The sequence below is a fragment of the Sciurus carolinensis genome, chromosome 1 (genome assembly GCF_902686445.1).
Source record: "Sciurus carolinensis chromosome 1, mSciCar1.2, whole genome shotgun sequence".
Classification (NCBI taxonomy): Eukaryota; Metazoa; Chordata; class Mammalia; order Rodentia; family Sciuridae; genus Sciurus; species Sciurus carolinensis.
Window position 1 is genome coordinate 175,981,187 of NC_062213.1, and position 19,770 is coordinate 176,000,956.

A 19,770-nucleotide genomic window follows, 5' to 3' on the forward strand; every position below is an offset into this window, starting at 1 on the left:
GAGGTGGGTGGACGAGGCTTAAGGGCTCCCTTCTGACACCCTGCCCGCTGCACCACCTGCTTACTTCCTGTGCAGCGTTTGAAAAATGCCACAAAACCAAGCAGAGACTGGGGCCCTGCCCTCCTGGAGCACCGGACTGGGCGCTATGCCCCTACCATAGCCCCCTCTCCTGAAGATGGGTTCGAGGTCCAGCCGCTGCACCCAGACAAGGCCCAGATCCCCATTGTGGGCAGTAACAGCTCCAGCCGCCTCCAGGACTCCCGAATATGAGCACAGCTGCCAGGGGAGTGTCCCCACCCCCACCCCGTGCTCCCACCAGAGACTGGGGAGGCAGTGGACAGGTGTCACACCTGACCCATCACGCCCTGGCCAGGATGGCTGCTGTCCCCTCGGCCACCACTGCTAGTGCAGTCATTTGTGCTTGTGTCCCCAGTGTTTACACGTCCTTTGGATGCCAAGGGGGTAGGGAGACAATGGGAGGACTGCAGGGGGGCCCAAAGCACTTTGGAGGGGTCTCAGGCCAGGTCCCCAGAGGCCTGTCAGGCTTTATATGGCCTCTGATACCCTCACACTCTGCCCTGAGCTGAGGTTCTGGGTTGGCCCCGCACCTGTCCTCCCTGGACCTCCAGCCTTGTGACCAGTGTTCCTGCCCTTGGAACAGACTCCAGCCTCTGCCCAGGCAAATCTGGATCTTCCTACCTGGCGGGTTAAAGGGCTGGGGAGCTGCACAGTGTTACTTGTCAGACTGTCCCACCCAGCCCTGTTTATCTGTGTATTTTTGTAAAGATTGTATCTGTGGTTGCCACCCCTGCCCCCAGCCTTGGGTCCAATCTGTCTTCCAGGCCTGCTTGCACCTCACTAGGCTGCTCCAGGGTCTGTACCCCTCATTCCAGCCCTGGCTGTCGGGTCCAGCCAGCAGAGGCTGTGGCCTAGCAGCCTGCCCAGAGCACTTGTTTCCGGAGGGCAGGGGTGGAGGCTGCTCAGCAGGAGGTGTGAGCCCAGATCCCTGGGGAAGGAGACCCTGCACGATACCCCTTTGCCCTCCCTCTACCAGGCTAAAAGCCCAGTCTTCCCCGACGTGTTGCCCTCATTCATGTGCCAAATGGCCCCAGCCCATGTGCCCCAGCCTCCTCTGGAGCCAAAGCTCCTTTCAAGGCCTGCAGTGTCCATTTGTCCGTCCTCTGTGCCCTCTGTGCAGTGACAGCCCCAGTCAAGCCGTGTCTAATCCTTTGTAGCAATAATGGTGCACCACCCGCCCTGCCCATTTGTGCACCACTAGGATTTTAAAGTCCATAGATTTTAATGAAATTTCTATTCCTGTCTCTGAACTGCTGCTGTGCTTTGTCTGGGTCCCCTGGGGGACAAGAGTCAGGACTGGGATGGGACCTCTGTTGGCCAAGCCTCTGTGGAGGCCTGGGAGGAGAAAGGCCAAAGGATGTGACAGCTAGGACAGATGTCTGGCAACTCAGCCCTGGATACCAGGGACCTGGTAAGGGAGTGGGAAAAGGGTTAGACAGACAAACAACCTTAGGGTCTTGGCAAGAACTCATCCAAGATGAGACCTGAAACTGGCAGGCCATGACAACTGAGAGGCAGCAACAGCAGAAGGGGCAAGTTCTGACAGAAGCAGAAGTCCACTTTGTGGTTGGTCCTTCAGGTTGGGGCCTTGGGTGCTGCAGTGGACATTGATGTGGAAGGTGGTCCTTCCCTGGGGCTGTACCGAAGCTGCCGTCCCCAGCGGCGGGTGGAGACCCAGCCTTGAGACTGGGGGCAACGCTCCAAAGGAGGTGCAGGTAGGTGGCCTTGGAGAGGCCCAGTCTGAACTCCATCAGCTCCATGCAGGGGAGGAAAGGATCTAGGGTCCTGAATGGATGACCCCAAGGGCTGCTGCCTGAACAGAAAGGAGTAACTGCATGGAGGCCACGGTCTGACCCTTCAGCCTCCTCTGACTGCCATCTCCACTGTGGTATACCTGTGTTTGGTAAAGATGCAGGAAGGTTCCAAAGAGGCCTGCAGCTCCTTTTCCATGGCCGCCTTCTGCTCCTTTAGCTCTGCGGAAGGACGCTGCTGAGACAGTGCCCAGCTCCTCTAGTGTGTGCACAAGTATGGGGCAGAGGCAAGAGGCTGGGTGCTCTGGGGCCAGCTCAGGGTCCTCACCTGCCAGGGTGGGCTCCAGGGTTGCTTCAGAGGGCTGGTGAGCCTGTGTATGCTCTGCTTCCAGGCAGCGCTGCAAGGAGAGGGGAGTCAGTGGCATGGCCTAAAGGCAGAGACCAAGATCCCCAGAGTGGGGTCTGGAAATAAACCCATGTGGCGCTCCACAAGAGCAGCCCTTGGAGGGAACACCAGCCCTACTGAAAATCAAGCTCGTTAAGATGGTAGTTGGGCCTATACTCAGGTTTAGGTAAGGAAGAGAGAGGCAAAAGACCTTGGCAATCCAGCAGATTAACCTAAAACTGCTGACTCTGGACATAGGAGCTCAAACAGAATCCTGGGCTTCTAGGATTTCACATACACAGGTGTGCATACATGAGAAATGGACACAGGACTCACACAATCTTGATATACACATATGTACACAAATACATATGTGCATGGGTCTCAGACCCCCAGGTGAAGAATGTGTCTCCACTCAGCAGAGAAGCTCTAGGGGAAGACCCAGGGCTGTGCTCACCTGCAAGGTAGAAATCTCCCTCTCCAAAGTGCAACGCTCCTCCTCCAGGAGACCCCTGGGACATAAGGGAACATGGCAGCCACAATCAGTGCCATAGGACCCACAGCCGAGCCCACCACACAGTTCCCACTTCCAGCCTCACCGGGAACCCCCTCTAGCCCCTCCTTCTACCTCCATTGCCCCCTGCTACCTGGGTGCTGCCCAGCATGGACTTCTGGCCCCTGTCAGTCTCTTTCTGGGCAGGATCTCTCCTCTTGCCCACCTCCTAACTTTCACTCTTGTAGGCTCCATCCCCTCTTCTGCACTATTTCTCTGAGCTTGTAACTTCCCCTGCCTCCATCCTTCCCCACATCACAGCCCTTCCCCTGCTTATAACCTTCCTGCAGCTCCCCCCATGTCAGAATAAAAATCTTAGGGCCTTGGTCCTTCCTGGCAGGAACCCCACTAGCTCTGCAATAGCTGGTTCTCTACTTCTCAGCCTTACACACCTGGGTCTCCCTTCTCTCAGTCCCAGCCCCTAAAGATCCATCCCTGTCTTCTTTCCTGTGCCTCACCTACCCACTCAAGATGTCCCTAGGCCTCACCTCAGGTATCCAGCAACCTGGTCAATGTTGGACATGTTCAGTTGGTCCTTGATGACACTGAGGTCCCTGTGGCTGCTGCTGGCAGATGAAGTCTACATCACTCTCCTATGTTGTTCACCCCAGGCCTTAGGGACACAAATGCAGCTTCTCCTAGGTAACTGTGTGTCTTTTCTTACAAAGGCAACATAATATAGTATAATATAGTAGGAGTTCTGGAGCCTAGGCTTGCAAATAGGCTCTGCCACCCTTCCCTGAATGTGACCTTGGGCAAACTGCTTACCCTTTCTGAAATTCAGCTTCCTCATCTGCAAAATAGGGACATCACTCACCTTATACAGTTATGCGAGGATTAGAAGCTGCTATATCCACTTATGAAAATGCCTGTTCATCTTATTCAGCCCCCTGCTGTAAATACTGTTTGCTGCCCTCTCTGCTCAGCTCTCCCTGCCTCTGTAGCCTAGCCCTTACTCTTGTTCTCTAGGCCTGAGAACACTGAACCTGGTCTCCTGCCTTTCTCTTTCTGCAAAATTCTCATCTTCATCTGTTTGGAGAACTACTCCTCAACTCCAAGCCTCAGATTAAACCAGTTGCTCTCTCCAGCAAACCTTGCTGCCTCCAGGTTGGGCAGGTGTCTCCTTGGGGGTTCTACAGCCCTCAGGTGCTGATCCCTACCACAAACCCTGGTAAAAGCGCTTAGCCCCAGAATGGGAGCTCCTCCATGGAACCAGGTGGAATCCACCAGTTGGCTGGGGCCCTATGCCAAGCAGGGACCAATCTCTCCTCCTCTACCACTTTACCTGTGTTCACTAGCTCTTATCTGGAAAACCTCCCGATCTGGCAAGTCACACCTGGGCTCCTCCAAGGCAAAGCGAATGACCTTGGGGCTGTACGAGGCCCACGCCTGGGCCGGGTCCCTACAAAAGGTGCACATGAAGGAAGCTGAGAGGTTCCTTTCAGGAAACAAGAAAGGCCACCCTGGCTCCTTATCAGGGGCAGGACTAGCCTATCTGATGTTTGCAGAGGAGGCCCAGGCCTGAGGTTCCCACCTGCCCTCGCAGATGGCCTTGTCACGGAGCCCTTGGAGCAGTTGCTGGAGTTCCTGGCGCATGAGGTCCCTCAGGAGGGGTGGAGGTGCCAGAAGGGAGCAGGGGTCAGAGATGGAGTGAGAGCCAGAGGCTTGGGAAGATCGAGTCTCTTGCAGCAGTGCCTCTAGCATCGCCACCTGCAAGGAGAGCTGGGGCACCTTGCGACTGGGCATGGAGGGGACCTGAGTGTTGGGTAGGGCGGAGTCAAACAGGAGAGGACAAGACAAGTGAGGCCTGACAAGATCTAGGGAGTCACTGGGCAGGGCCAGAGACCCGGAGGAGATGGCAAATCACGAGCGGAGCGGTCTGGGGTGTGGCCCACCTTCCCACTCCCCACCTCCGCTCGCAGCTCCAGGGTCAGATCTACCGCCGCCTCCCCCAGAATCCTCTTCACTTCAGGCCGCTCCCGGAGTGGAACATGCTTCTCCACCAGCTCCCACAGCGACAGGGAGCCCCGGGGCATGGCCCGCCCGCGCCGCTGTCCGCAGCTAGGGCCTTTGGGATGACAGGTCGGAGCGCTGGATTTACTCCAAGACCGCAGGTCGCCCCGCCCACCGTGCTCCCCAGGCCCCGCCTTGTTCTGCCTCCATTCCTCAGGGCTGGAATTACCCAGACGGCCGCACCCGTCTCTGGCGCCGTTTCTTACGCTGGCTGCGTTTCTGGCAGACCCTTGGGGGCCAGGGTTCCGGACCACCGCCCGGGGGAGCCCGGCAGCGGGGAAACGGGGCCCTAGCCCCGCCTCTTCTGCGCGGCAGTCACCCGGGAAACCGCGCGCAAACCCAGGCCCCTAGAGGCCCCGCCCAGCCCCTGCCGGTCCCGCCCGCGGCACCCGTGAGCTGTTGGCCCACGCGAATCGCGGGTGTGGCACTGTACAGTGAAAGCGCCACAGAACCCGCCCCCAAGTTCTTGGGCTAGTCCCTGGGCACCTTCTGGCCCCGAGGCAGGTGAAACAATTGAGAAATCTGGTCCCACTGGGTTGTTACTCCGGGCCAGTGGAGGCAGCGACAAGGTAAACTTTTTTCTATCTAAGGCAGTGTAGTGAATCCCAGCGCTTGAAAACACCCTGCTGACCCTGGCCAGGTACCCTCTTAACACAACTCAGAGCAACTAGATTTTGGGACCCAGATCCCCATCCCCAGACAGACAAAGGGGCTGCTCCATTCACGTTTTTTACTAAAGCACCCACACAAGTTTCTGTGCAATGTACAAACACGAGCCGGCCCTGGGGCTTCTGCCTCCTCTCTGAGACAGGGAGGCGGGAACCAGACTGACTGATCCAAGCTCCTCCCACCCCCCCATGCAAAGGCCAACCCCAAGATCCCAGGCAGCAATGCAGTATCCCCTCTGATCCCCTCCTGGGGCTGCTCCTCAGCAGAGGGTGCACCAAAGCTTGCCCCCTACAATATTGAATGAAAAAGGTTTCCCCTCCCCTGGGAGCATGGGGGATCCCCAGGTCTGAGAATTCCCCCTGGAAGAGACAATGCCCCCTAGTCATATCTCCCACCCTTCCAGGCCCTAGGGGACTCAAGGGGGGGAAACTGAGGCACAGAGAGGTGGAGTGACCTAGCCCAGGCCACTCCGCGAGGCAGTGCAGGGGCTGGCCCGACCCTGACAGTGAGGGGGGCTGGGCTGGAGGAGTGGGGCAGGAAGGGTTGACCCCGAGAGGGCCACACTTGAGGGGCCTGCCCAGGCCAGAAGCCCCTCAAAGTGGGTTCTGAAACTTCTAGGTGCAGCTGGCAGGTCTACTGAAGACCTCAGAAAACAGCCCAGTCTCAGTCCTGGGGGTCCCTCACATAGCAGCTGCCAGCCAGGCTGTAGGTCAGTCCTCTGGCAGGCATTCCTTGGCACCAAGAGCCTTTGTCCATGAGTGTCAGCCTCGAGGGGGCCATGATGGAGGCCGCCCAATGTCCACTGTGATGTTGGTGAAAAGCGGTTGCCGAGACACCTCTAAGACCTGGTACCGCACTGACCCGATGCCGTCCCGCTTCATGGTCAGCTTCGTATTTTGAATCTTGGTAAACCTAAAGGACAGAAATGGATCCAGATCAGGGCCAACTGCCAAGCTCACTATGGGATCTCTGGGGCCAAGGTTCAAGTCATCATGCTCCATTCAGCAGTGACTCGCTGGAGCCCTCTGCTCTTGTATCTACTCTTGAAACACAGACCTCAGCTCCTGTCAGAAAACGAATGATAGCCTCACAGATCTCTCAGCTCAGACCTTCCTCCTAAGATAAGCCACAGACCCAGACACGAGGCATCCCACAAGCACCTCAAAAGCAATGTGTCCGATGTGAAGTGCATCATCTTTTCCCCCCAAACCCATGCGGTCCTCTCTATTCCTCATCCTTTAGTCACTCAACTTCTGTCATCTACTTACTGAGCACTCCAGGTTGTGCTGAGCGCCAGTGACATAGCCATGACCAGAATATGTGAGGTCTTTCCTCTCCTGCCAAGTCTGTATCACTAGCAGAGACAGGTAACAAGCTAGGAAAACCTCAGAGCTCTAAGGGGACAAGGTGGCTGCCTTTGAAGGAGTATGTGACACTGAGCTGAGGGTAGTGGGAAGAGCATTCCAGGCAGAGGTTAGAGTGCTGCTGCCCCTAAATTGGGAACAAGCTTTTAGACAGCTGTGTGGCTAGACCTGTGGGCCAAGAGGAAAAACGGATTACCTTGTAGGCTAGGGCATGTATGGGCAGGGCTCTGTAAGAGGAAGCAGCTGTATTTTATTCTGTGAGTGAGAAACACCAAGGGAGTCTGAACCCAGGTGAGGAGGGGCATGCACTACAGAAGAACAAAGGGGAAGCAGGGAAACTCATCCAGTAATCCTGGCAGGATCACAGAGATTGGGGTAAAGGTAGAAAAAGAGAAAAATAGGCTCAATATGTTTTGTGAGGTTTGGACATGTAGGGTGAGGGAAAGAATCCAAGAAAACTCCTAACTTTTGAGGCAAAATCACCTAGGCAGATAGATCCACCATCTATAAAGTTCCTTAACCCAGAAATTATTTGCTATTGGTCATTTCCACACTCAGTAGATATCAGTAGTAGATGATGACGCCCAAACTATTCCTGTAACGAGACCAAGGCTCCCATTGGACTTGTAGAGCTCTTCTCCTACCCTCACCCTCACCCTGTTTCAATCCTCCCAGTCCTTCTGAGCTTAGCTTAGACCCCTCTTCTGAACCCTCTCAGTGCGGTGCACCTTCCTTCCGCTGCCCCCAAACCCCTCTTCCCCAGTCTGTCATTCCTGCTGACTGTGATTTATACTTGAACCACCTGCTTTTTCATCAGCTCAATGGACTCTGCAGCCTCATGCTTCTGCTAAACTCCAACCCTGCATCAGAGCTGCAATCCATCTCCCCTACTCCTATACCCTGGGAAAAGCTGGGGGCACAGCACACACAGGTCCTAGCTCCAGCATGCCCCCTCAGGCTGTGAATTTCTTCAGGACTGAGCCACATCTCTAGCTCCACACAACAGCTAGGTCAGTCTTCACCTTCCTTGAGCTCAGAAAATGAGTCTTCCAAACCCAAATCTGACCACTCCCTCGACCCCCCTCAAAGCCCTTCTATAGCTCCCCAGTCCCTATGGGACAAAAGTTAAGACTCCCAACCTGGAATTAAAAACCCGAAACACTTAGTAGTGATTGCTACCTACTGTTATTCCTGACCTTCAGGTATGTTAAAACCATAAACTGAGACTCAGAGTCTCATATATGCCATGCATGTTCACATTCCAAGCTCTTACAAATACAATTCCTTTCATCCACAATGGCTTCCTTTATTAGCCTGGAGAATACTGCATTGTGCCCAAGGTAGGTGTGAGGTAAGAGTGAATAACTCTTTTCAAATTCCAGTTTACACTCACCACCTCCCTCCAAGAAGCCTCCCACCATCACTCCCTCTTCTGCCCTCATCACCTTATGCCACAACTGCCTATCTACTTGCCAAGAATGAGCTTCATGAGGGATAGAAGGATGGGGATTGGGTATGACCCCCAATCCCACAAAATTTGGCACTGGTCGCAGAGAAGTGTCAGGATGCTCACATGCCCTTCAGGCCCTTCTCCCAGTCAGCCCCAGATATCACATAGGGCTCCCTCCTTTGAGATGGAGCTGACCCCTCCCATCTCAGTGCCTCACAGTCTTTCCACTCTCCACCCCACATCGTTTGGGCCACCTTTGTCAGCTTCCCAGGAACTTTGCCCCAGATATCACTCTCTCTCATCCTATCTGCTCTGGCAGGGCCAGTATAAGCAGGGGTCACCCAAGATATACAAATGAGGTATTTGAATACAACAATGGAAATGCAAAGGACTCAGTGACAATTCAGGCTTACATTCTAGTCATCTCAACAGATCAAACTAGGAGTGATAGATAGCTAGTGGGTAGGGGGCAGGGATCGGTAGCCTCTGGATGTCTCAGGGTCAAGGATGCTTAGAGGTCACATCTAGGAGGTCAAGGATTGAGGGCACTTGGAGTCAAGACTTGAGGATATTGGGAGGTCACCTCTAGGAGTAAGAGATTAGGGGGACCTGGGGCCAGGGGTGCTGGAGGGTCACCTCTGAGGGTTGGGCTCGTTATGCTTGTCCCGGTCGTGCTTGATCATACGATAGCGGCCTATTCGGATGTCTGGGCGTGAGATCTTCATCCCAGTCAGGGAGATCCTGAGAACAGGGACAGATGCACTGGAACAGGCACTGGGAGGGCAAGAAGCCCCACCCAGTCTGCACTCGCCCCCTCACCACCCAGTCTGCTACCAGCCCTATCCAACCCTACTCACCGGTTGAAGATGTCATCATCCTCGCCACCCCAGCCCCAGTACTCGTTGGGGAAGCCATTGATTCTCAGAAACTGGGCTTTGCTCAAGCCTGACACACCTCCAAAGTAGCCAGCATAGGGCAGCCTATGGCATGGGAGGGCAGGTATCAGGAAAAGCCACAAGGGGATTCAAGATGAAGGACCAGAGTTGGGGTGTAGGGACAATGTGCAACCTGGGGCCTAAGGAGGATCTGCCCTAGCCAGAAAGGTCTGGGCCAGGGGCTAGCAGGGAACTGAAGCTGGGACTGAAGGCTTGGGTGAAATAGGGGTGGGGAGGTTCAGGGCTAGGTGAGAAAAGAGCCTCACCGGAAGCCAAACTTGTCCATGGCAATGGCAAAGTGGCGGGGCTGGTCGCCACAGCGGTATAGATTGCGATCATCCATGGGGACCAGGTCCACATCGCTGAAGATGAAGCAGTCATAGGCCGCGTCCTCCTTCAACGCCTCTAGGAAACCCACGTTGAGCAGCTTGGCTCGGTTGAAGGTGTCCTCACCATGCTGGGGTGGAGGGGGGAACGGCAAGACCTGTTGCTTCACCACTTTCCAGAGTCCTCCCAGGGGCCCCCCAGCTCCTCTCTCCCTGCGTGGCTCCCTCAGACTCTAAGGAACAAGTCCAACTTCTCACCCTAGATCTGGCCTTCAAAGGCCCTCCATGATTTGGTTCTATTCTCTCTCTGGCCACTACCCTCAGACCCTAATGCCCAACCACACTACATCCCTCAGCAGTCATAGAACATGTCAGACTCTCTCGTCTCCCCACCTTGGAGTTAACAGTTCCTCCTGCCTAGAATGCGCTTTTCTGTTTATCAACTTGTGTCTGGAAAGGGTCTCCTAACCAAACCTCCTGGCCCTGGTACCATTGCTTTCTCCTTCTCACGGGCTTTGTTTATACTAAAGTCCAATTAAACCATTATTTAGAGCTCTCATCTCATTCACTCATTCAAACATGCCCTGTCTTCTTTTGTGCCAGTAGGGATTCCAGAGATGAGCAACCCTGGTCTCTATCCCTGAACATGCAGTCACAACATGAGACAATGAGTGCCCAAAATGACCAGTTTGTAAGATACAGAAGCCACAGGGACTAAGCTACCCAGCCTCAGGCACCTGCCCACTCCTGTCCATCCCAATCAACATCCAACTCCCTGGTCAGCCTCTGAGACCAGGAGAGGACAGGGCCAGACAACATGATAAGCAGAGAACTACAATCACATCCAGTAGGCCAGGGGGTCCTGGTCATGCAGGCCCAAGCACCAAATTCTGTACAGAGCAGGGAGGATACAATTGGAGGAGTTGGCCCCTGAGCCCCTGCCCCAAACTAGATTCTCCAGTCAGCTAGGGGCTCCTGGAGAGGTCTGTGAGCGGGTCCCTCTACAACAAGAGGAAAATCAGCAGCCTCTCTATACCAGCCAAGCCCGAGTCTGATGGGCAGGAGCTTCTTTCCTCTGGAGCTGTGACCTGCCCGGTCCTACCCTTCCCCTTTCTTCCCTCTCTTACACCTTCTTGTCTACCAGCCCTGGGAAGGATTATCCATATGCTCCTGGATCATAAGCATTCCTTTTGGCCTCTCTCACTAGCTAGGAACCCTAGGTTTCTCCCTCATGGGTCAAAAATAGGTCCAATTCTCTCCCTGGAGAGAGAAAAAAGAAAAAAAATCAAACCTCCTTAGGCCACCCTACCTTTTTCCTTTCCCCTTCTTGGCAGAGTTTATTTAAAACACACACACACACACACACACACACAGTTGTCTCCAATCAGTTATTTTGTCGAATCTAATTCTTTCTCAACCCACTGCAATCTGCTTCCGCCCCCATCATGCCCCTGAAATGGCTCTCGCTAGGCCCACCTTGTTGCTAAATCCACTGGACGTTTCTTGGTCCACATCCCTCCTTACTCCCCCACGATGCTCACGCAGCTGCCATGTTTCCTTCCTGACACCAACTGCTGGGCTTCCGGGATACCCACTCTCCTGGTTCTCCCGCCACCCTCTGGCCAGTCTTCTCAGCCTCTGTATCAGCCTCCCTCTTCCTCCACCCATCCATGCAGTGTGGTTTTCTCCTCCCACATCCCATGCTCTGTGAGTGTGTTGGATGATGTTGGTTTTAGGGACCATCTACATACATACATGCTCTCAGATCCCTCTCTCAGCTACAGACCTCCCTCCTAGATCCAGACTCATCATCTAACTGCCTACAGAATGTTCCTCTTGTACTTCCCCCAGGCTCTCAAACTGATCAGAGATAAGATGGGACTCAGAGTCATCCTCGCCCCAACACATGGCCCAGCTTCTGTGTTCCCCATCTCACTCACAGGTGCAGCCATCCACACAGCCAATAACCAGTGATGGAAACCCTTACGTTTTCTTGGTATCTCTCTTTTCTCACTCTCTACTACTTGTGTGACATCTCTCCTTCATTTCCACGACTGCCCTATCCAAATACACATTCCACCATCTTTTTTCTGATCACCAAAACCTCCACCTACCTGGTCACCCCAACTCTAGCTTCCCTCTTCCATTCACTCTCCATGTGCAACTACAATAATCTTTCTAAAAAGCAAATACATACTATTCTCCCCTTAAAACAATGGTGCCCCATCACCTTCAGAATGTAATTCACCTGCTAAACATGCCTCCCAAGATTCTTCTTGATTTGCCTTCCACCAATTCCTCCACCTAACCTTTGCTAACGAGCCTATATATTGCACCACACCTCAGCCAATAGTTTTTGAACACAAGAGACCAATTCTCAGGCTGGGGATATAGCTCAGTTGGTAGAGTGCTTGCCTTACAAGCACAAGGCCTTGGGTTCAAATCCCCAGTACCGCCAAAAAAAAAAAAAAAAAAAAGACCAACGACTCTCTTGTTGAGCATGGGTGAGCACGGGTTCTCTGTGTCTCTCTGCCAAGAACGCTTACTTCCTCTTGTGCCTCCACCAGCCTACTCATTCCTCAAGACCCATCTCAACAACTGCTTCCCAAACCCAGGGCTAGACCAGACCCCTCTATGCTAACATGGCCCCCTGAACCAACTCTAATCATATACCATCCTCCTGAATCTACAGGGATCATGCCCAAGTCTAGGAGTACTCTATAGGCAGGAAGGGTTCATATCAGATCCTCTCCGGACCCAGCAGCAAGCCCTACAGGCCCCTGACAGGGCTTAGATGCTATGCTAAGCCCCCTGGCCCCAGCTGTGGCTAGTACCTGCCCTTAACAGTTCTAAGGCTTCATCCCTCTTTCAGGATCTAACTCTTCCTCTCCTAGGGGTCCTCAACACCACCTCCTAGTCAATGTACGGTATCGTGAGGAAGTCCTGCCAAGGCAGACAACAGAGCCGGTCACCTTCTGAGGCTATGCACACATATACCAGTGTGCATGCCAACATTCAAATGCATATACCCCTTCACATGCATATGAACCTTCCTGTGCACCCTAACAAAAGTACCCTCAAGCCCTTTCACACACCCACACAATTATGGGCAGACAAGGACTCCTAGATGACTCCCAACCCCATGTATGCACCAATAGGCACATGGGTCCCCACGCTCCTGAGCAGGTAGACCCACAGGTGTGGGCAGGTTCCTTGATGATTAGTGCCTATTCATTCCTCAAGACCCATCTCAACAATTGCTTCCTAAACTAGATCAGGCACCTCTGTCAGGGACCCCAGACAGCACACCTGATTGATGACATAGATGCCATAGCGTAGCCGCTGCCGCCTCAAGATGGGGTGCAGATAGTGGAGCCAGTAGCGCAGGTGATGCTCCCGGTGTCTAAAGGGGATGATGACTGCCACTGTCTGGGCTGGGGTGCAGTCAGGCGGTGTGTAGCGGCCCCCCAGAAGCACACCTGGGTTCTCCCTCTGCACCCGCTCCAGGGGCATGGGTGAGGTGAACTCAATCAGCAGTCGGCCCACTGCAGGCAGGACGGTGTCAGGAATCAGGGCCTTTGCCAGAATCCAGGGACACCAGCCCCCTGGGGGTGAGCAATGAACTCCAGAAATAGCCCTTTTTCAATCGACTGGGACCCTTGGCACCCCCATGGGTCAGGACTCCATTCTTCCATTCACACTGGTAAGACCCTCTTCCCACCCTTATACACAGGTCCTACCCAACAGGCTCACCAAGACCAGGTGGTAGGTCAGGACAGGGTGGGAGGACAGGAACTGTGGGGCCGGGCCGGGCACTGGGGACCTCAGGGAGCCCAGAGCTGGGGGCAGTGGCGTTGGGCCGAGAGCAGTTGGTGCTGCTGCTGGCTGCCGGGTGGAGGACACGGGCAGGGCTGCGGGCACTGAAGCGGCTGAAGAAGGCCAGGTGCTGGGCATAGACGTCAAAGTACAGGATGACGGCCACAAGGAAGTGCAGCAGGCAGAGAAGGAGCACAGCCTTGCAGACGCGCTCCAGCGTCCCCCCCAGCAGTCTGCTCATCCCGCAGGCGGCCGCCGGCCCGCCCAATGGGCCCGGGCATCCGGCTGCCGGCCTGAACAGGGAGGGAGAGAAACAGACCCCAAAAGTCAGGGCAGGATGGGCAAGGCTGCCTACCCGCCTCCTGCCCAGCGTCTCACACCCAGAGATCCACATCCTCACTTACCTGCTCACGCCCTTGCCACTCACAGACTCACGCTCTATCTGCAGTCACCCCAACAAATGCCAGCAACTACGAGCTCACTTATTTTCAGGCACATCCCAGTACTAAGTCACCTGCACTTATGTTCCCTGTTCTCCCTGACACATGCACACCCAGATACACACCCTTATTGCACAACTCTATACATATGTACTCCCAGGAACATGGACACGTGAACTCTGATCACACAAGTTCGTACCTAAGCATGGAAAACGTTTAGCTACACGGGCACCAGTTCCCCAAGGAACAGATGCCCCACAGGGTAGCATCTTCAACCCAGGGCTCAGGAAAGGGGAAGGGGACCACTTACTGAGTAGCTACAATGCAGGAACACTTCATACTCATGACTTCATTTAGTCCTTCCAGGAGCCATGGTGAGGTCTCAGAGGAAAGCAGGCCAGGCCAACTGGGCCCAGGCTGGGAAGTGGCCCTCAGCATTCAAGGGGGCCAAAATATGGGCCGGATATTTATGAGATCCCTTCCCACAGGAGCAAGGGGTCAAAGAACAGGGTTGGGCAGGAGATACCCTTCATCTAAGATAGGCCAGCTCTGGAGCCTGCCTAGCACCACCGGTTCTGATTTCCAGAAGAGGACATGCCTGGGCCCTGGAGACCAGGGCACAGCTCTCAGCATGGCAGGGGAGGAGCTTTCTTGGGCCATGGCTCCAGCTGTGGTTCCAACAAGGCAGCAACCACTCCGGTAGTGCTCCAGGGAGCAGGGCTTCTCACTCACACATACATAGACTCGCACGGACATGCTTGGACCCAGCAGTAGTCCCACACTCAAGACACACAGAGAACTACATACGGAGTGGCAGACACACCCGGTGGCAGGAACACAAGTGACCCACACTCACCCACAAAGCGTCTGCTGCTGGACTTACACAGCCATACATCCAGGCTCCCGGGCAGCTCACACCCAGACCCACGTGCAAGCATTCCCTCCCCTCCCTCCCGGGCAGGGGTTTTGGGTCAAGCTGGCCGCCAGGCTGAGGGGTGAGTTTGGGCGGGGCTGGAAGGCTGAACACGTGGCATCCCGGGATCGGGGGAGGCAGCACAGACCGGGTGGGTGTGGAGCCCGGGGGGGCGCGTGGAGCGGCGGGAGTGGAAATGGGGCGGAGGCCGAGGCAAAGGGGAGACGTGAACGAAGCGCCTCCCCGCGCCACGAGGCCGGGGCGAGCGAGGACAATGAGGGAGGCTGGCTGGGGGCGGGCGGAGGAGCCCAGGGTTGGGGGTGGGGTGGGGTGAAGCCAGGCCGGGGGTTGCCCGCCGGCGCCTCGCTCACCCGCTCCAGGGCTGGGATCTGGGGCCGCGCTCCCGCATTCCCGGGTCTGGAATCTCGGGGCCCTGGGTGGGGAGCCGCGCGCGCCCTCATCTCACCCGGAGCTCGGGGCTCAGCAGGGGACGCCGCTCCAGCTCGGGCAGGGCTCCCGGCTCCGGCAGCTGCGGTCGGCTCCGTCCCCCATTGCCCGGCCCCGCCGCCTCCCGCCGCCGCCGCCGCGGGCCATGGAGCCGAGCCGCCCCGGGGGGCAGGGCGGGGCCGGGCGGCCGGGCAGACCCACGGACCGGCGGACCGACGGACCACAGCGCCGCCGCCTCCCTCCCGCGCTACGGCGCCTCGGAGGGGCAAGCCCGGCCGCGCGTCCGCGCGCGCGCCCCCGCGGCCCCCGCCTCCAGCGCGCCTGCACGCGCCGCGCGCCGCTCCGACGCCCGCCCCTGCCCACGGCCCAGCGCAGCCCAGCCAGGCGATGCGGAGGCCCAGGACCTGGACTCTGTCTGGCTCCTCCAAGGGCCTGCCTGGCTTAGAGGTCGGACGCGGGAGTGTGCAGCCTGGCCAAGCTCTTTAAGCCGGGTGTGGAGGGTGGGCCGACTCGGGCAGGAGGCTAGGAATCTCCCAACTCTTTCAGGAGAACATCATTAAATGTCGGCCAATGTACAGGAGGTTTGTGATTTTTCTGGACCCTGAAATGTATGAACTGGAGGTGGCTGGGGCTTTTAAGGTGCCAGGAGGTGGAGTAAGATTAGAGATTAGACAGGAGCGGGCGGAGCTGTACAAGGTCTTATGAATGTAGAAGAGTAGAGATTGTTGAAAGCAGATGGGTGCAGGGGCAGAACTATCATAAAGGCAAAGGCATAGGTTTATGATGCCTGAGGGTATACTTGTCACTGTGGCCATACAATTTGGGCCTACTGTACAGGGCCCTGAGGACATGGGAACTGGAAGGACCCCAGGCACAAAAACACCAAGAGACTGGGATGCCTTCATCCCTTCAACAGATACTCAGGGGCTACAGATCCCTTAGCCCAGCATAATCTCTCCACCCAGGAGCCAGCTTTGTCTAGAGCAGAGGTGTGTACACAGCCATAAAGTTGTCATGAGGTTGAGGCACATAAGCCTTTTACCCTTCCTTGTGAATGGTGGCGCAAGAGGTCAACAGAGGCACTGACCCAGACATATACCACGTTTATTTCACAAACACTGGGAAGATGGGTCAGGGGTGGAGATGGGGGGTACAGGTGTGCAGCTGCAGTCACCATCAGTAGCCCACTGCCCACACTAAGGATTCAGCATGGACTTCGGTGCCTCCAAGTCGACGGACAGCAAGAGGAGTGCAGGGAGGGCCCTGAACACCAAGCCCCCTGAAAGGCTACGGGGCACAGCTCCAGCTGTCCCAGGAAAACCAGCAATAAATAAGAGTAGGGCACGGCCCCACCCACACAGATCACCTAGTCACCCATCTTCACTCTGGAGGTCTGCAAAACAAAAACAGGAGACGTTAAGCAGGGACAGAGGAATAGGTAAGACAATGACCAATGACAAAATCAGAAGACTGGATGGACAGATCACAACAGATGGAGACCAGATCAAGACAGATGCACTGTTGACAAACAATATTTGGAGACAACCCCAGAGTTAGGCTGTGGGATAGCTGGATAAAAGTGGCATATGAACAGTACCGGTCACCAAGTCAGCCCAATCAAGCATCCCCAGTCATATTTACACACTCAGGCTAATCCTTAGTCACAAACCCACAGTGTCAGACAAAAAGACACACTTTGAGACATGCTGTCCTACTCACAGGTATGTCACAGACAGAGATATACATAGGCCCTGAGAGACACAAACACCTCAAGCTGGACTGATAGACACAGACAAGATCCCAACATGGTCCAGACCACAAAGACATCATCTGTATTTCTAGAGACAGCAAGCAGGAAGAGGATGACAGATAAAATAACAGACAAAACAGACTAAATAAGAGATATATACCTTTAAAGCAACAGAAAAAATAGACAAAAACAAATTGAAAGCCTTAAAAGGGGGAGACGAGATGGGAATGAGGTGGAAACTAGTCAAGAATTCTACAGTCATGGGTGGAAAAGGAAGCACTTTAGTTCCTCTGGAAGGAGGATAAGGCTGAGTTGGAGACAAGGACACAGAAGATCGCTATGGGGATTCAGCACCTGAAGGATTGCAACGATGACCCCAAAGAGGCCGATGGCACTTCCAAATATCTCCACGATGAGAATCTTTACAAAGAGACTTGGGTTCTGAGCGTCAGCCAGGGCGGCCCCACTGCCCACGATGCCCACGCAGACTCCACAGAAGAGGTTAGACAGACCCACTGTGAGACCAGCCCCAAACATGGAGTAGCCTGAGGGATAGAAAAGGGTTCACTGAGGCCAAGCCAGAAATGGGTGAAGATGAAGTCAAGGGCCCAACATGGGCTAATGGGACCAATTCCCACCCCAACCCTACCAAGCAGGCCAGAGTAGCTAAGAGAATATAAAAATGAGAAATCCAAGCTGTGAGGTAGGAAGCAGGGAGCAGGTGTGAAGCCCCTGCTTTATATCTTTACACACCCACCCACCTACCTGCATGGTAGTTTCGATGACCAATGGCCTGGGGGTCAGTGGCACTGAAAGGCTGAGGAGGGCAAAAAAGTAATCAGAAACCACCCTTTATATCTCCCACCCCCCCATCTCAAAGCAATGTTCTCACTGGAATTGATGCCTATCCCCCACCCAAGTCTTCCTTACCTCAGCCATGTTGCTAATGACAATTGCCATGATGATGCCATAGATAGCCACAGCCTCACAAAAGATGATGCTGGTAGTGATAAATGGCAGAGGTGGGGACAGGAGGTGGACAAGAAAAGGAAACGAGAAAGAAATCAACCTTCCTCTCCCAAAAGTCCCCAGCAGCTTTTCCTCAGCTCACATCCCACCCTAACAAGAGGCAGGCAGCCCTTCCACAGCTGGATCTGACAAGCACTAGCCTTTACACTTACCTGACAAGGTTCTTGGTCTTGATTCTGGGGGCCTTCACCCCTCCCCCAATGATGGAGGAGCCTGTAATATAGATGCCCCTGGTGAAAGGATAAGTAACTGATGAGCACAGCCCAAGCTGTCACTGCCCCGGGATGACTAAAAACCCAGTGACACCACCTGCCATGACTCAGTCCCTCCCCACAGTCCCACCATCCCAATATTCACCAGGCTGCCCCAACCACAGACAGGGAGATTGCTAGGCCAATGCCCAGGTTCGACCACATGAAGGGAGAAGTCTCAGTCAGGAACCTAGTGTGGAAACACGGAAGAAAGCAATTCAGCTGTTAGGAAAGGGGGCACAAAACTCTTAGCCTCCCACTCCCCTTCAACTCCACCAGACCTAGATACTGCAATAATAGACTAAATATCTCCCATGGTCCATGTCCCCAGCAGCCTGGGGTGGCGCGGAGCAGGGGCTCCCACCACAGAAGGAGCGCTCCTAGTGAAATTCTCCCCCTGCCCTTCCTTACCATGCCACATCAAAGCGGAAGCCCAAGTCAAAAATGGTGTAGCAGATTCCTGCAGCAATGAGAGAAAAAAAGCGTGAGGGGCTGCTCTCCAGAGAGAAGCTCCCCAACCTACAGAAGTACTGCCCAGCTGACCCGCAACCTACATCAGAGTCAAGGGAGAGTCCTCGAGCTGGCCGCCAAGTGAACCAGATACCTCCGCTCAGGCCTCCATTTTCTGCCACTCCCTCGTACCACATCTCCCTCAATGACACCAAGCCCCAAGACCCTCCACAGACACGCCCGGGCAGGCCTGAACACCCTGGAGAAAGGGAAGGAGCAGCTGCTCCGTCCGGGCCCCGCCGGATCCCGCCGGCCCAGTCCGAGCCGCTGTTTACCCAGCAAGCTGTGGGTGGGGGAGGGCAAACGATGGGAAAAGAGGAACCGGAGTGGCCGGCTCCTGACCCACGCAGGCCGGCCGGTGCAGAAAAGGAGGGCGGCAGTGAGACACGAGAGCTGGCAGTACTGACAGAATGGGGCTAGCGCTGCTCTCGCGGGCCCCACCTACCGCTGCCCGCGCCCCTCATAAGCAGCCGGAGCCCCAGCCTCCTCTGTGGCGCTCAGAGGCCCCAACAGGCTGGAGGCAAGTCCCGGAGCCGGGGGCAGAGGGCCGCGCTGGGGCCTGGTATTGCTGGCAAGCAACCCCCTTCCCCCGCGGGGCTCCAACCCCGCCAGCTCGGCCCGGACGCAGCCCCCGCCCGCCCGGGCCCGGCCTCACCCACGACGAGCGTGCAGGCCCAGAAGGCCACAAAGACCCCGGAGTAAAGCAGCGCTAGCCCCGTCATGGCGGCAACGACAGCGGGGGTCGGATCGGTGGGGCCAGAGCTAAGCCGCGTCCCTGCGTCCACCGTCCGCCCCGCAGTCTGTCCGCCCGCCCCGCAGCATCACCTGACGCGCCCACGTGACGCGCCAGGACCACGTGACTCCAGGCCGGGTCCTGAGCAGCTTCGCCGCTCACCTCGAGCGTGACGACGGCGGTGACCCGCGCTGAGCATTGTGGTGGTTGTAGTCGCGCGCCTCCGGGTAGGCGCCAGCGCTTCCCCAGTGGGTACTCGGGCTTTTGGCGTCTCTTCACTGCCGTGGCTCATTCCTGCGCCTACTCACAGGCCTCCCTGGTTTAACTTCCAGCCACTGCTGATCCCTCGGGCCTGTC

At 55.7% G+C, this 19,770-nt stretch overlaps 4 protein-coding genes and 1 non-coding gene across 17 annotated transcripts in view; 2 read left to right on the forward strand and 3 right to left on the reverse strand.

Annotated features, from left to right (window-relative positions):
* Positions 1–1,346, forward strand: part of Slc6a9 (solute carrier family 6 member 9) — a 32,096-nt gene extending 30,750 nt beyond the window's left edge. Inside the window, 1 exon segment of the mRNA XM_047542633.1 lies at positions 76–1,346. Within this exon segment, the coding sequence (XP_047398589.1) occupies positions 76–270 (195 nt within the window). The 3' untranslated portion in view covers positions 271–1,346.
* On the reverse strand, positions 1,288–5,431 carry Ccdc24 (coiled-coil domain containing 24). Of its 10 annotated transcripts, XM_047542675.1 has the most exons (9): positions 4,950–5,348; positions 4,663–4,835; positions 4,302–4,522; positions 4,053–4,169; positions 3,256–3,333; positions 2,672–2,726; positions 2,158–2,227; positions 1,973–2,051; positions 1,288–1,891 (listed from the first exon to the last, which is right to left on the reverse strand). In XM_047542675.1, exons 2-9 carry the CDS (start codon positions 4,801–4,803, stop codon positions 1,654–1,656), a joined length of 999 nt encoding a protein of 332 aa, XP_047398631.1. In that variant the 5' UTR covers positions 4,804–4,835; positions 4,950–5,348; the 3' UTR covers positions 1,288–1,653. The 10 variants fall into 10 exon arrangements, with proteins under 10 accessions (XP_047398631.1, XP_047398677.1, XP_047398708.1 ...); XM_047542721.1 differs by lacking the exon at positions 4,663–4,835; XM_047542752.1 differs by having other exon boundaries at positions 3,256–3,330; positions 4,302–4,477; positions 4,678–5,348.
* A 97-nt stretch (positions 5,432–5,528) lies between these two features.
* Positions 5,529–15,423, reverse strand: B4galt2 (beta-1,4-galactosyltransferase 2). Of its 3 annotated transcripts, none has more exons than XM_047542653.1 (7): positions 15,065–15,423; positions 13,278–13,633; positions 12,834–13,069; positions 9,465–9,655; positions 9,121–9,243; positions 8,900–9,004; positions 5,529–6,361 (listed from the first exon to the last, which is right to left on the reverse strand). In XM_047542653.1, the coding sequence occupies exons 1-7, from the start codon at positions 15,100–15,102 to the stop codon at positions 6,211–6,213; spliced, it is 1,200 nt and encodes a 399-aa protein (XP_047398609.1). In that variant the 5' UTR covers positions 15,103–15,423; the 3' UTR covers positions 5,529–6,210. The 3 variants fall into 3 exon arrangements, with proteins under 3 accessions (XP_047398609.1, XP_047398601.1, XP_047398619.1); XM_047542645.1 differs by lacking the exon at positions 15,065–15,423 and adding an exon at positions 14,091–15,047; XM_047542663.1 differs by having other exon boundaries at positions 5,530–6,361; positions 15,160–15,422.
* On the forward strand, positions 11,909–11,982 carry Trnav-uac (transfer RNA valine (anticodon UAC)). Its single transcript has one exon. It is a non-coding gene; the product is annotated as a tRNA-Val (tRNA).
* An 809-nt stretch (positions 15,424–16,232) lies between the features above and the next one.
* On the reverse strand, positions 16,233–19,511 carry Atp6v0b (ATPase H+ transporting V0 subunit b). Of its 2 annotated transcripts, none has more exons than XM_047561384.1 (8): positions 19,336–19,511; positions 18,582–18,630; positions 18,277–18,360; positions 18,072–18,149; positions 17,821–17,890; positions 17,656–17,707; positions 17,245–17,435; positions 16,233–16,533 (listed from the first exon to the last, which is right to left on the reverse strand). In XM_047561384.1, exons 1-8 carry the CDS (start codon positions 19,400–19,402, stop codon positions 16,507–16,509), a joined length of 618 nt encoding a protein of 205 aa, XP_047417340.1. In that variant the 5' UTR covers positions 19,403–19,511; the 3' UTR covers positions 16,233–16,506. The 2 variants fall into 2 exon arrangements, with proteins under 2 accessions (XP_047417340.1, XP_047417348.1); XM_047561392.1 differs by lacking the exon at positions 19,336–19,511 and adding an exon at positions 18,725–19,269.
* Positions 19,512–19,770: the final 259 nt, after the last annotated feature.

Coding starts and splice junctions, on each gene's coding strand:
- B4galt2 (XM_047542645.1), bottom strand. CDS start 14,218: ATGCTGAGGGCCACTTCCCAGCCTGGGCCCAGTTGGCCTGGCCTGCTT. Junction 13,070..13,277: donor TGACCTACCACCTGGTCTTG/GTGAGCCTGTTG, acceptor TCCTGCCTGCAG/TGGGCCGACTGCTGATTGAG. Junction 9,005..9,120: donor GATGATGACATCTTCAACCG/GTGAGTAGGGTT, acceptor CCCTGTTCTCAG/GATCTCCCTGACTGGGATGA.
- Atp6v0b (XM_047561384.1), bottom strand. CDS start 19,402: ATGACGGGGCTAGCGCTGCTTTACTCCGGGGTCTTTGTGGCCTTCTGG. Junction 18,361..18,581: donor TTCCGCTTTGATGTGGCATG/GTAAGGAAGGGC, acceptor TTTCCACACTAG/GTTCCTGACTGAGACTTCTC. Junction 18,150..18,276: donor TCTGTGGTTGGGGCAGCCTG/GTGAATATTGGG, acceptor TCCTTTCACCAG/GGGCATCTATATTACAGGCT.
- Ccdc24 (XM_047542675.1), bottom strand. CDS start 4,803: ATGCCCCGGGGCTCCCTGTCGCTGTGGGAGCTGGTGGAGAAGCATGTT. Junction 3,334..4,052: donor ATAAGAGCTAGTGAACACAG/GTAAAGTGGTAG, acceptor TTCATCTGCCAG/CAGCAGCCACAGGGACCTCA. Junction 2,727..3,255: donor CAGGTTGCTGGATACCTGAG/GTGAGGCCTAGG, acceptor CTTATGTCCCAG/GGGTCTCCTGGAGGAGGAGC.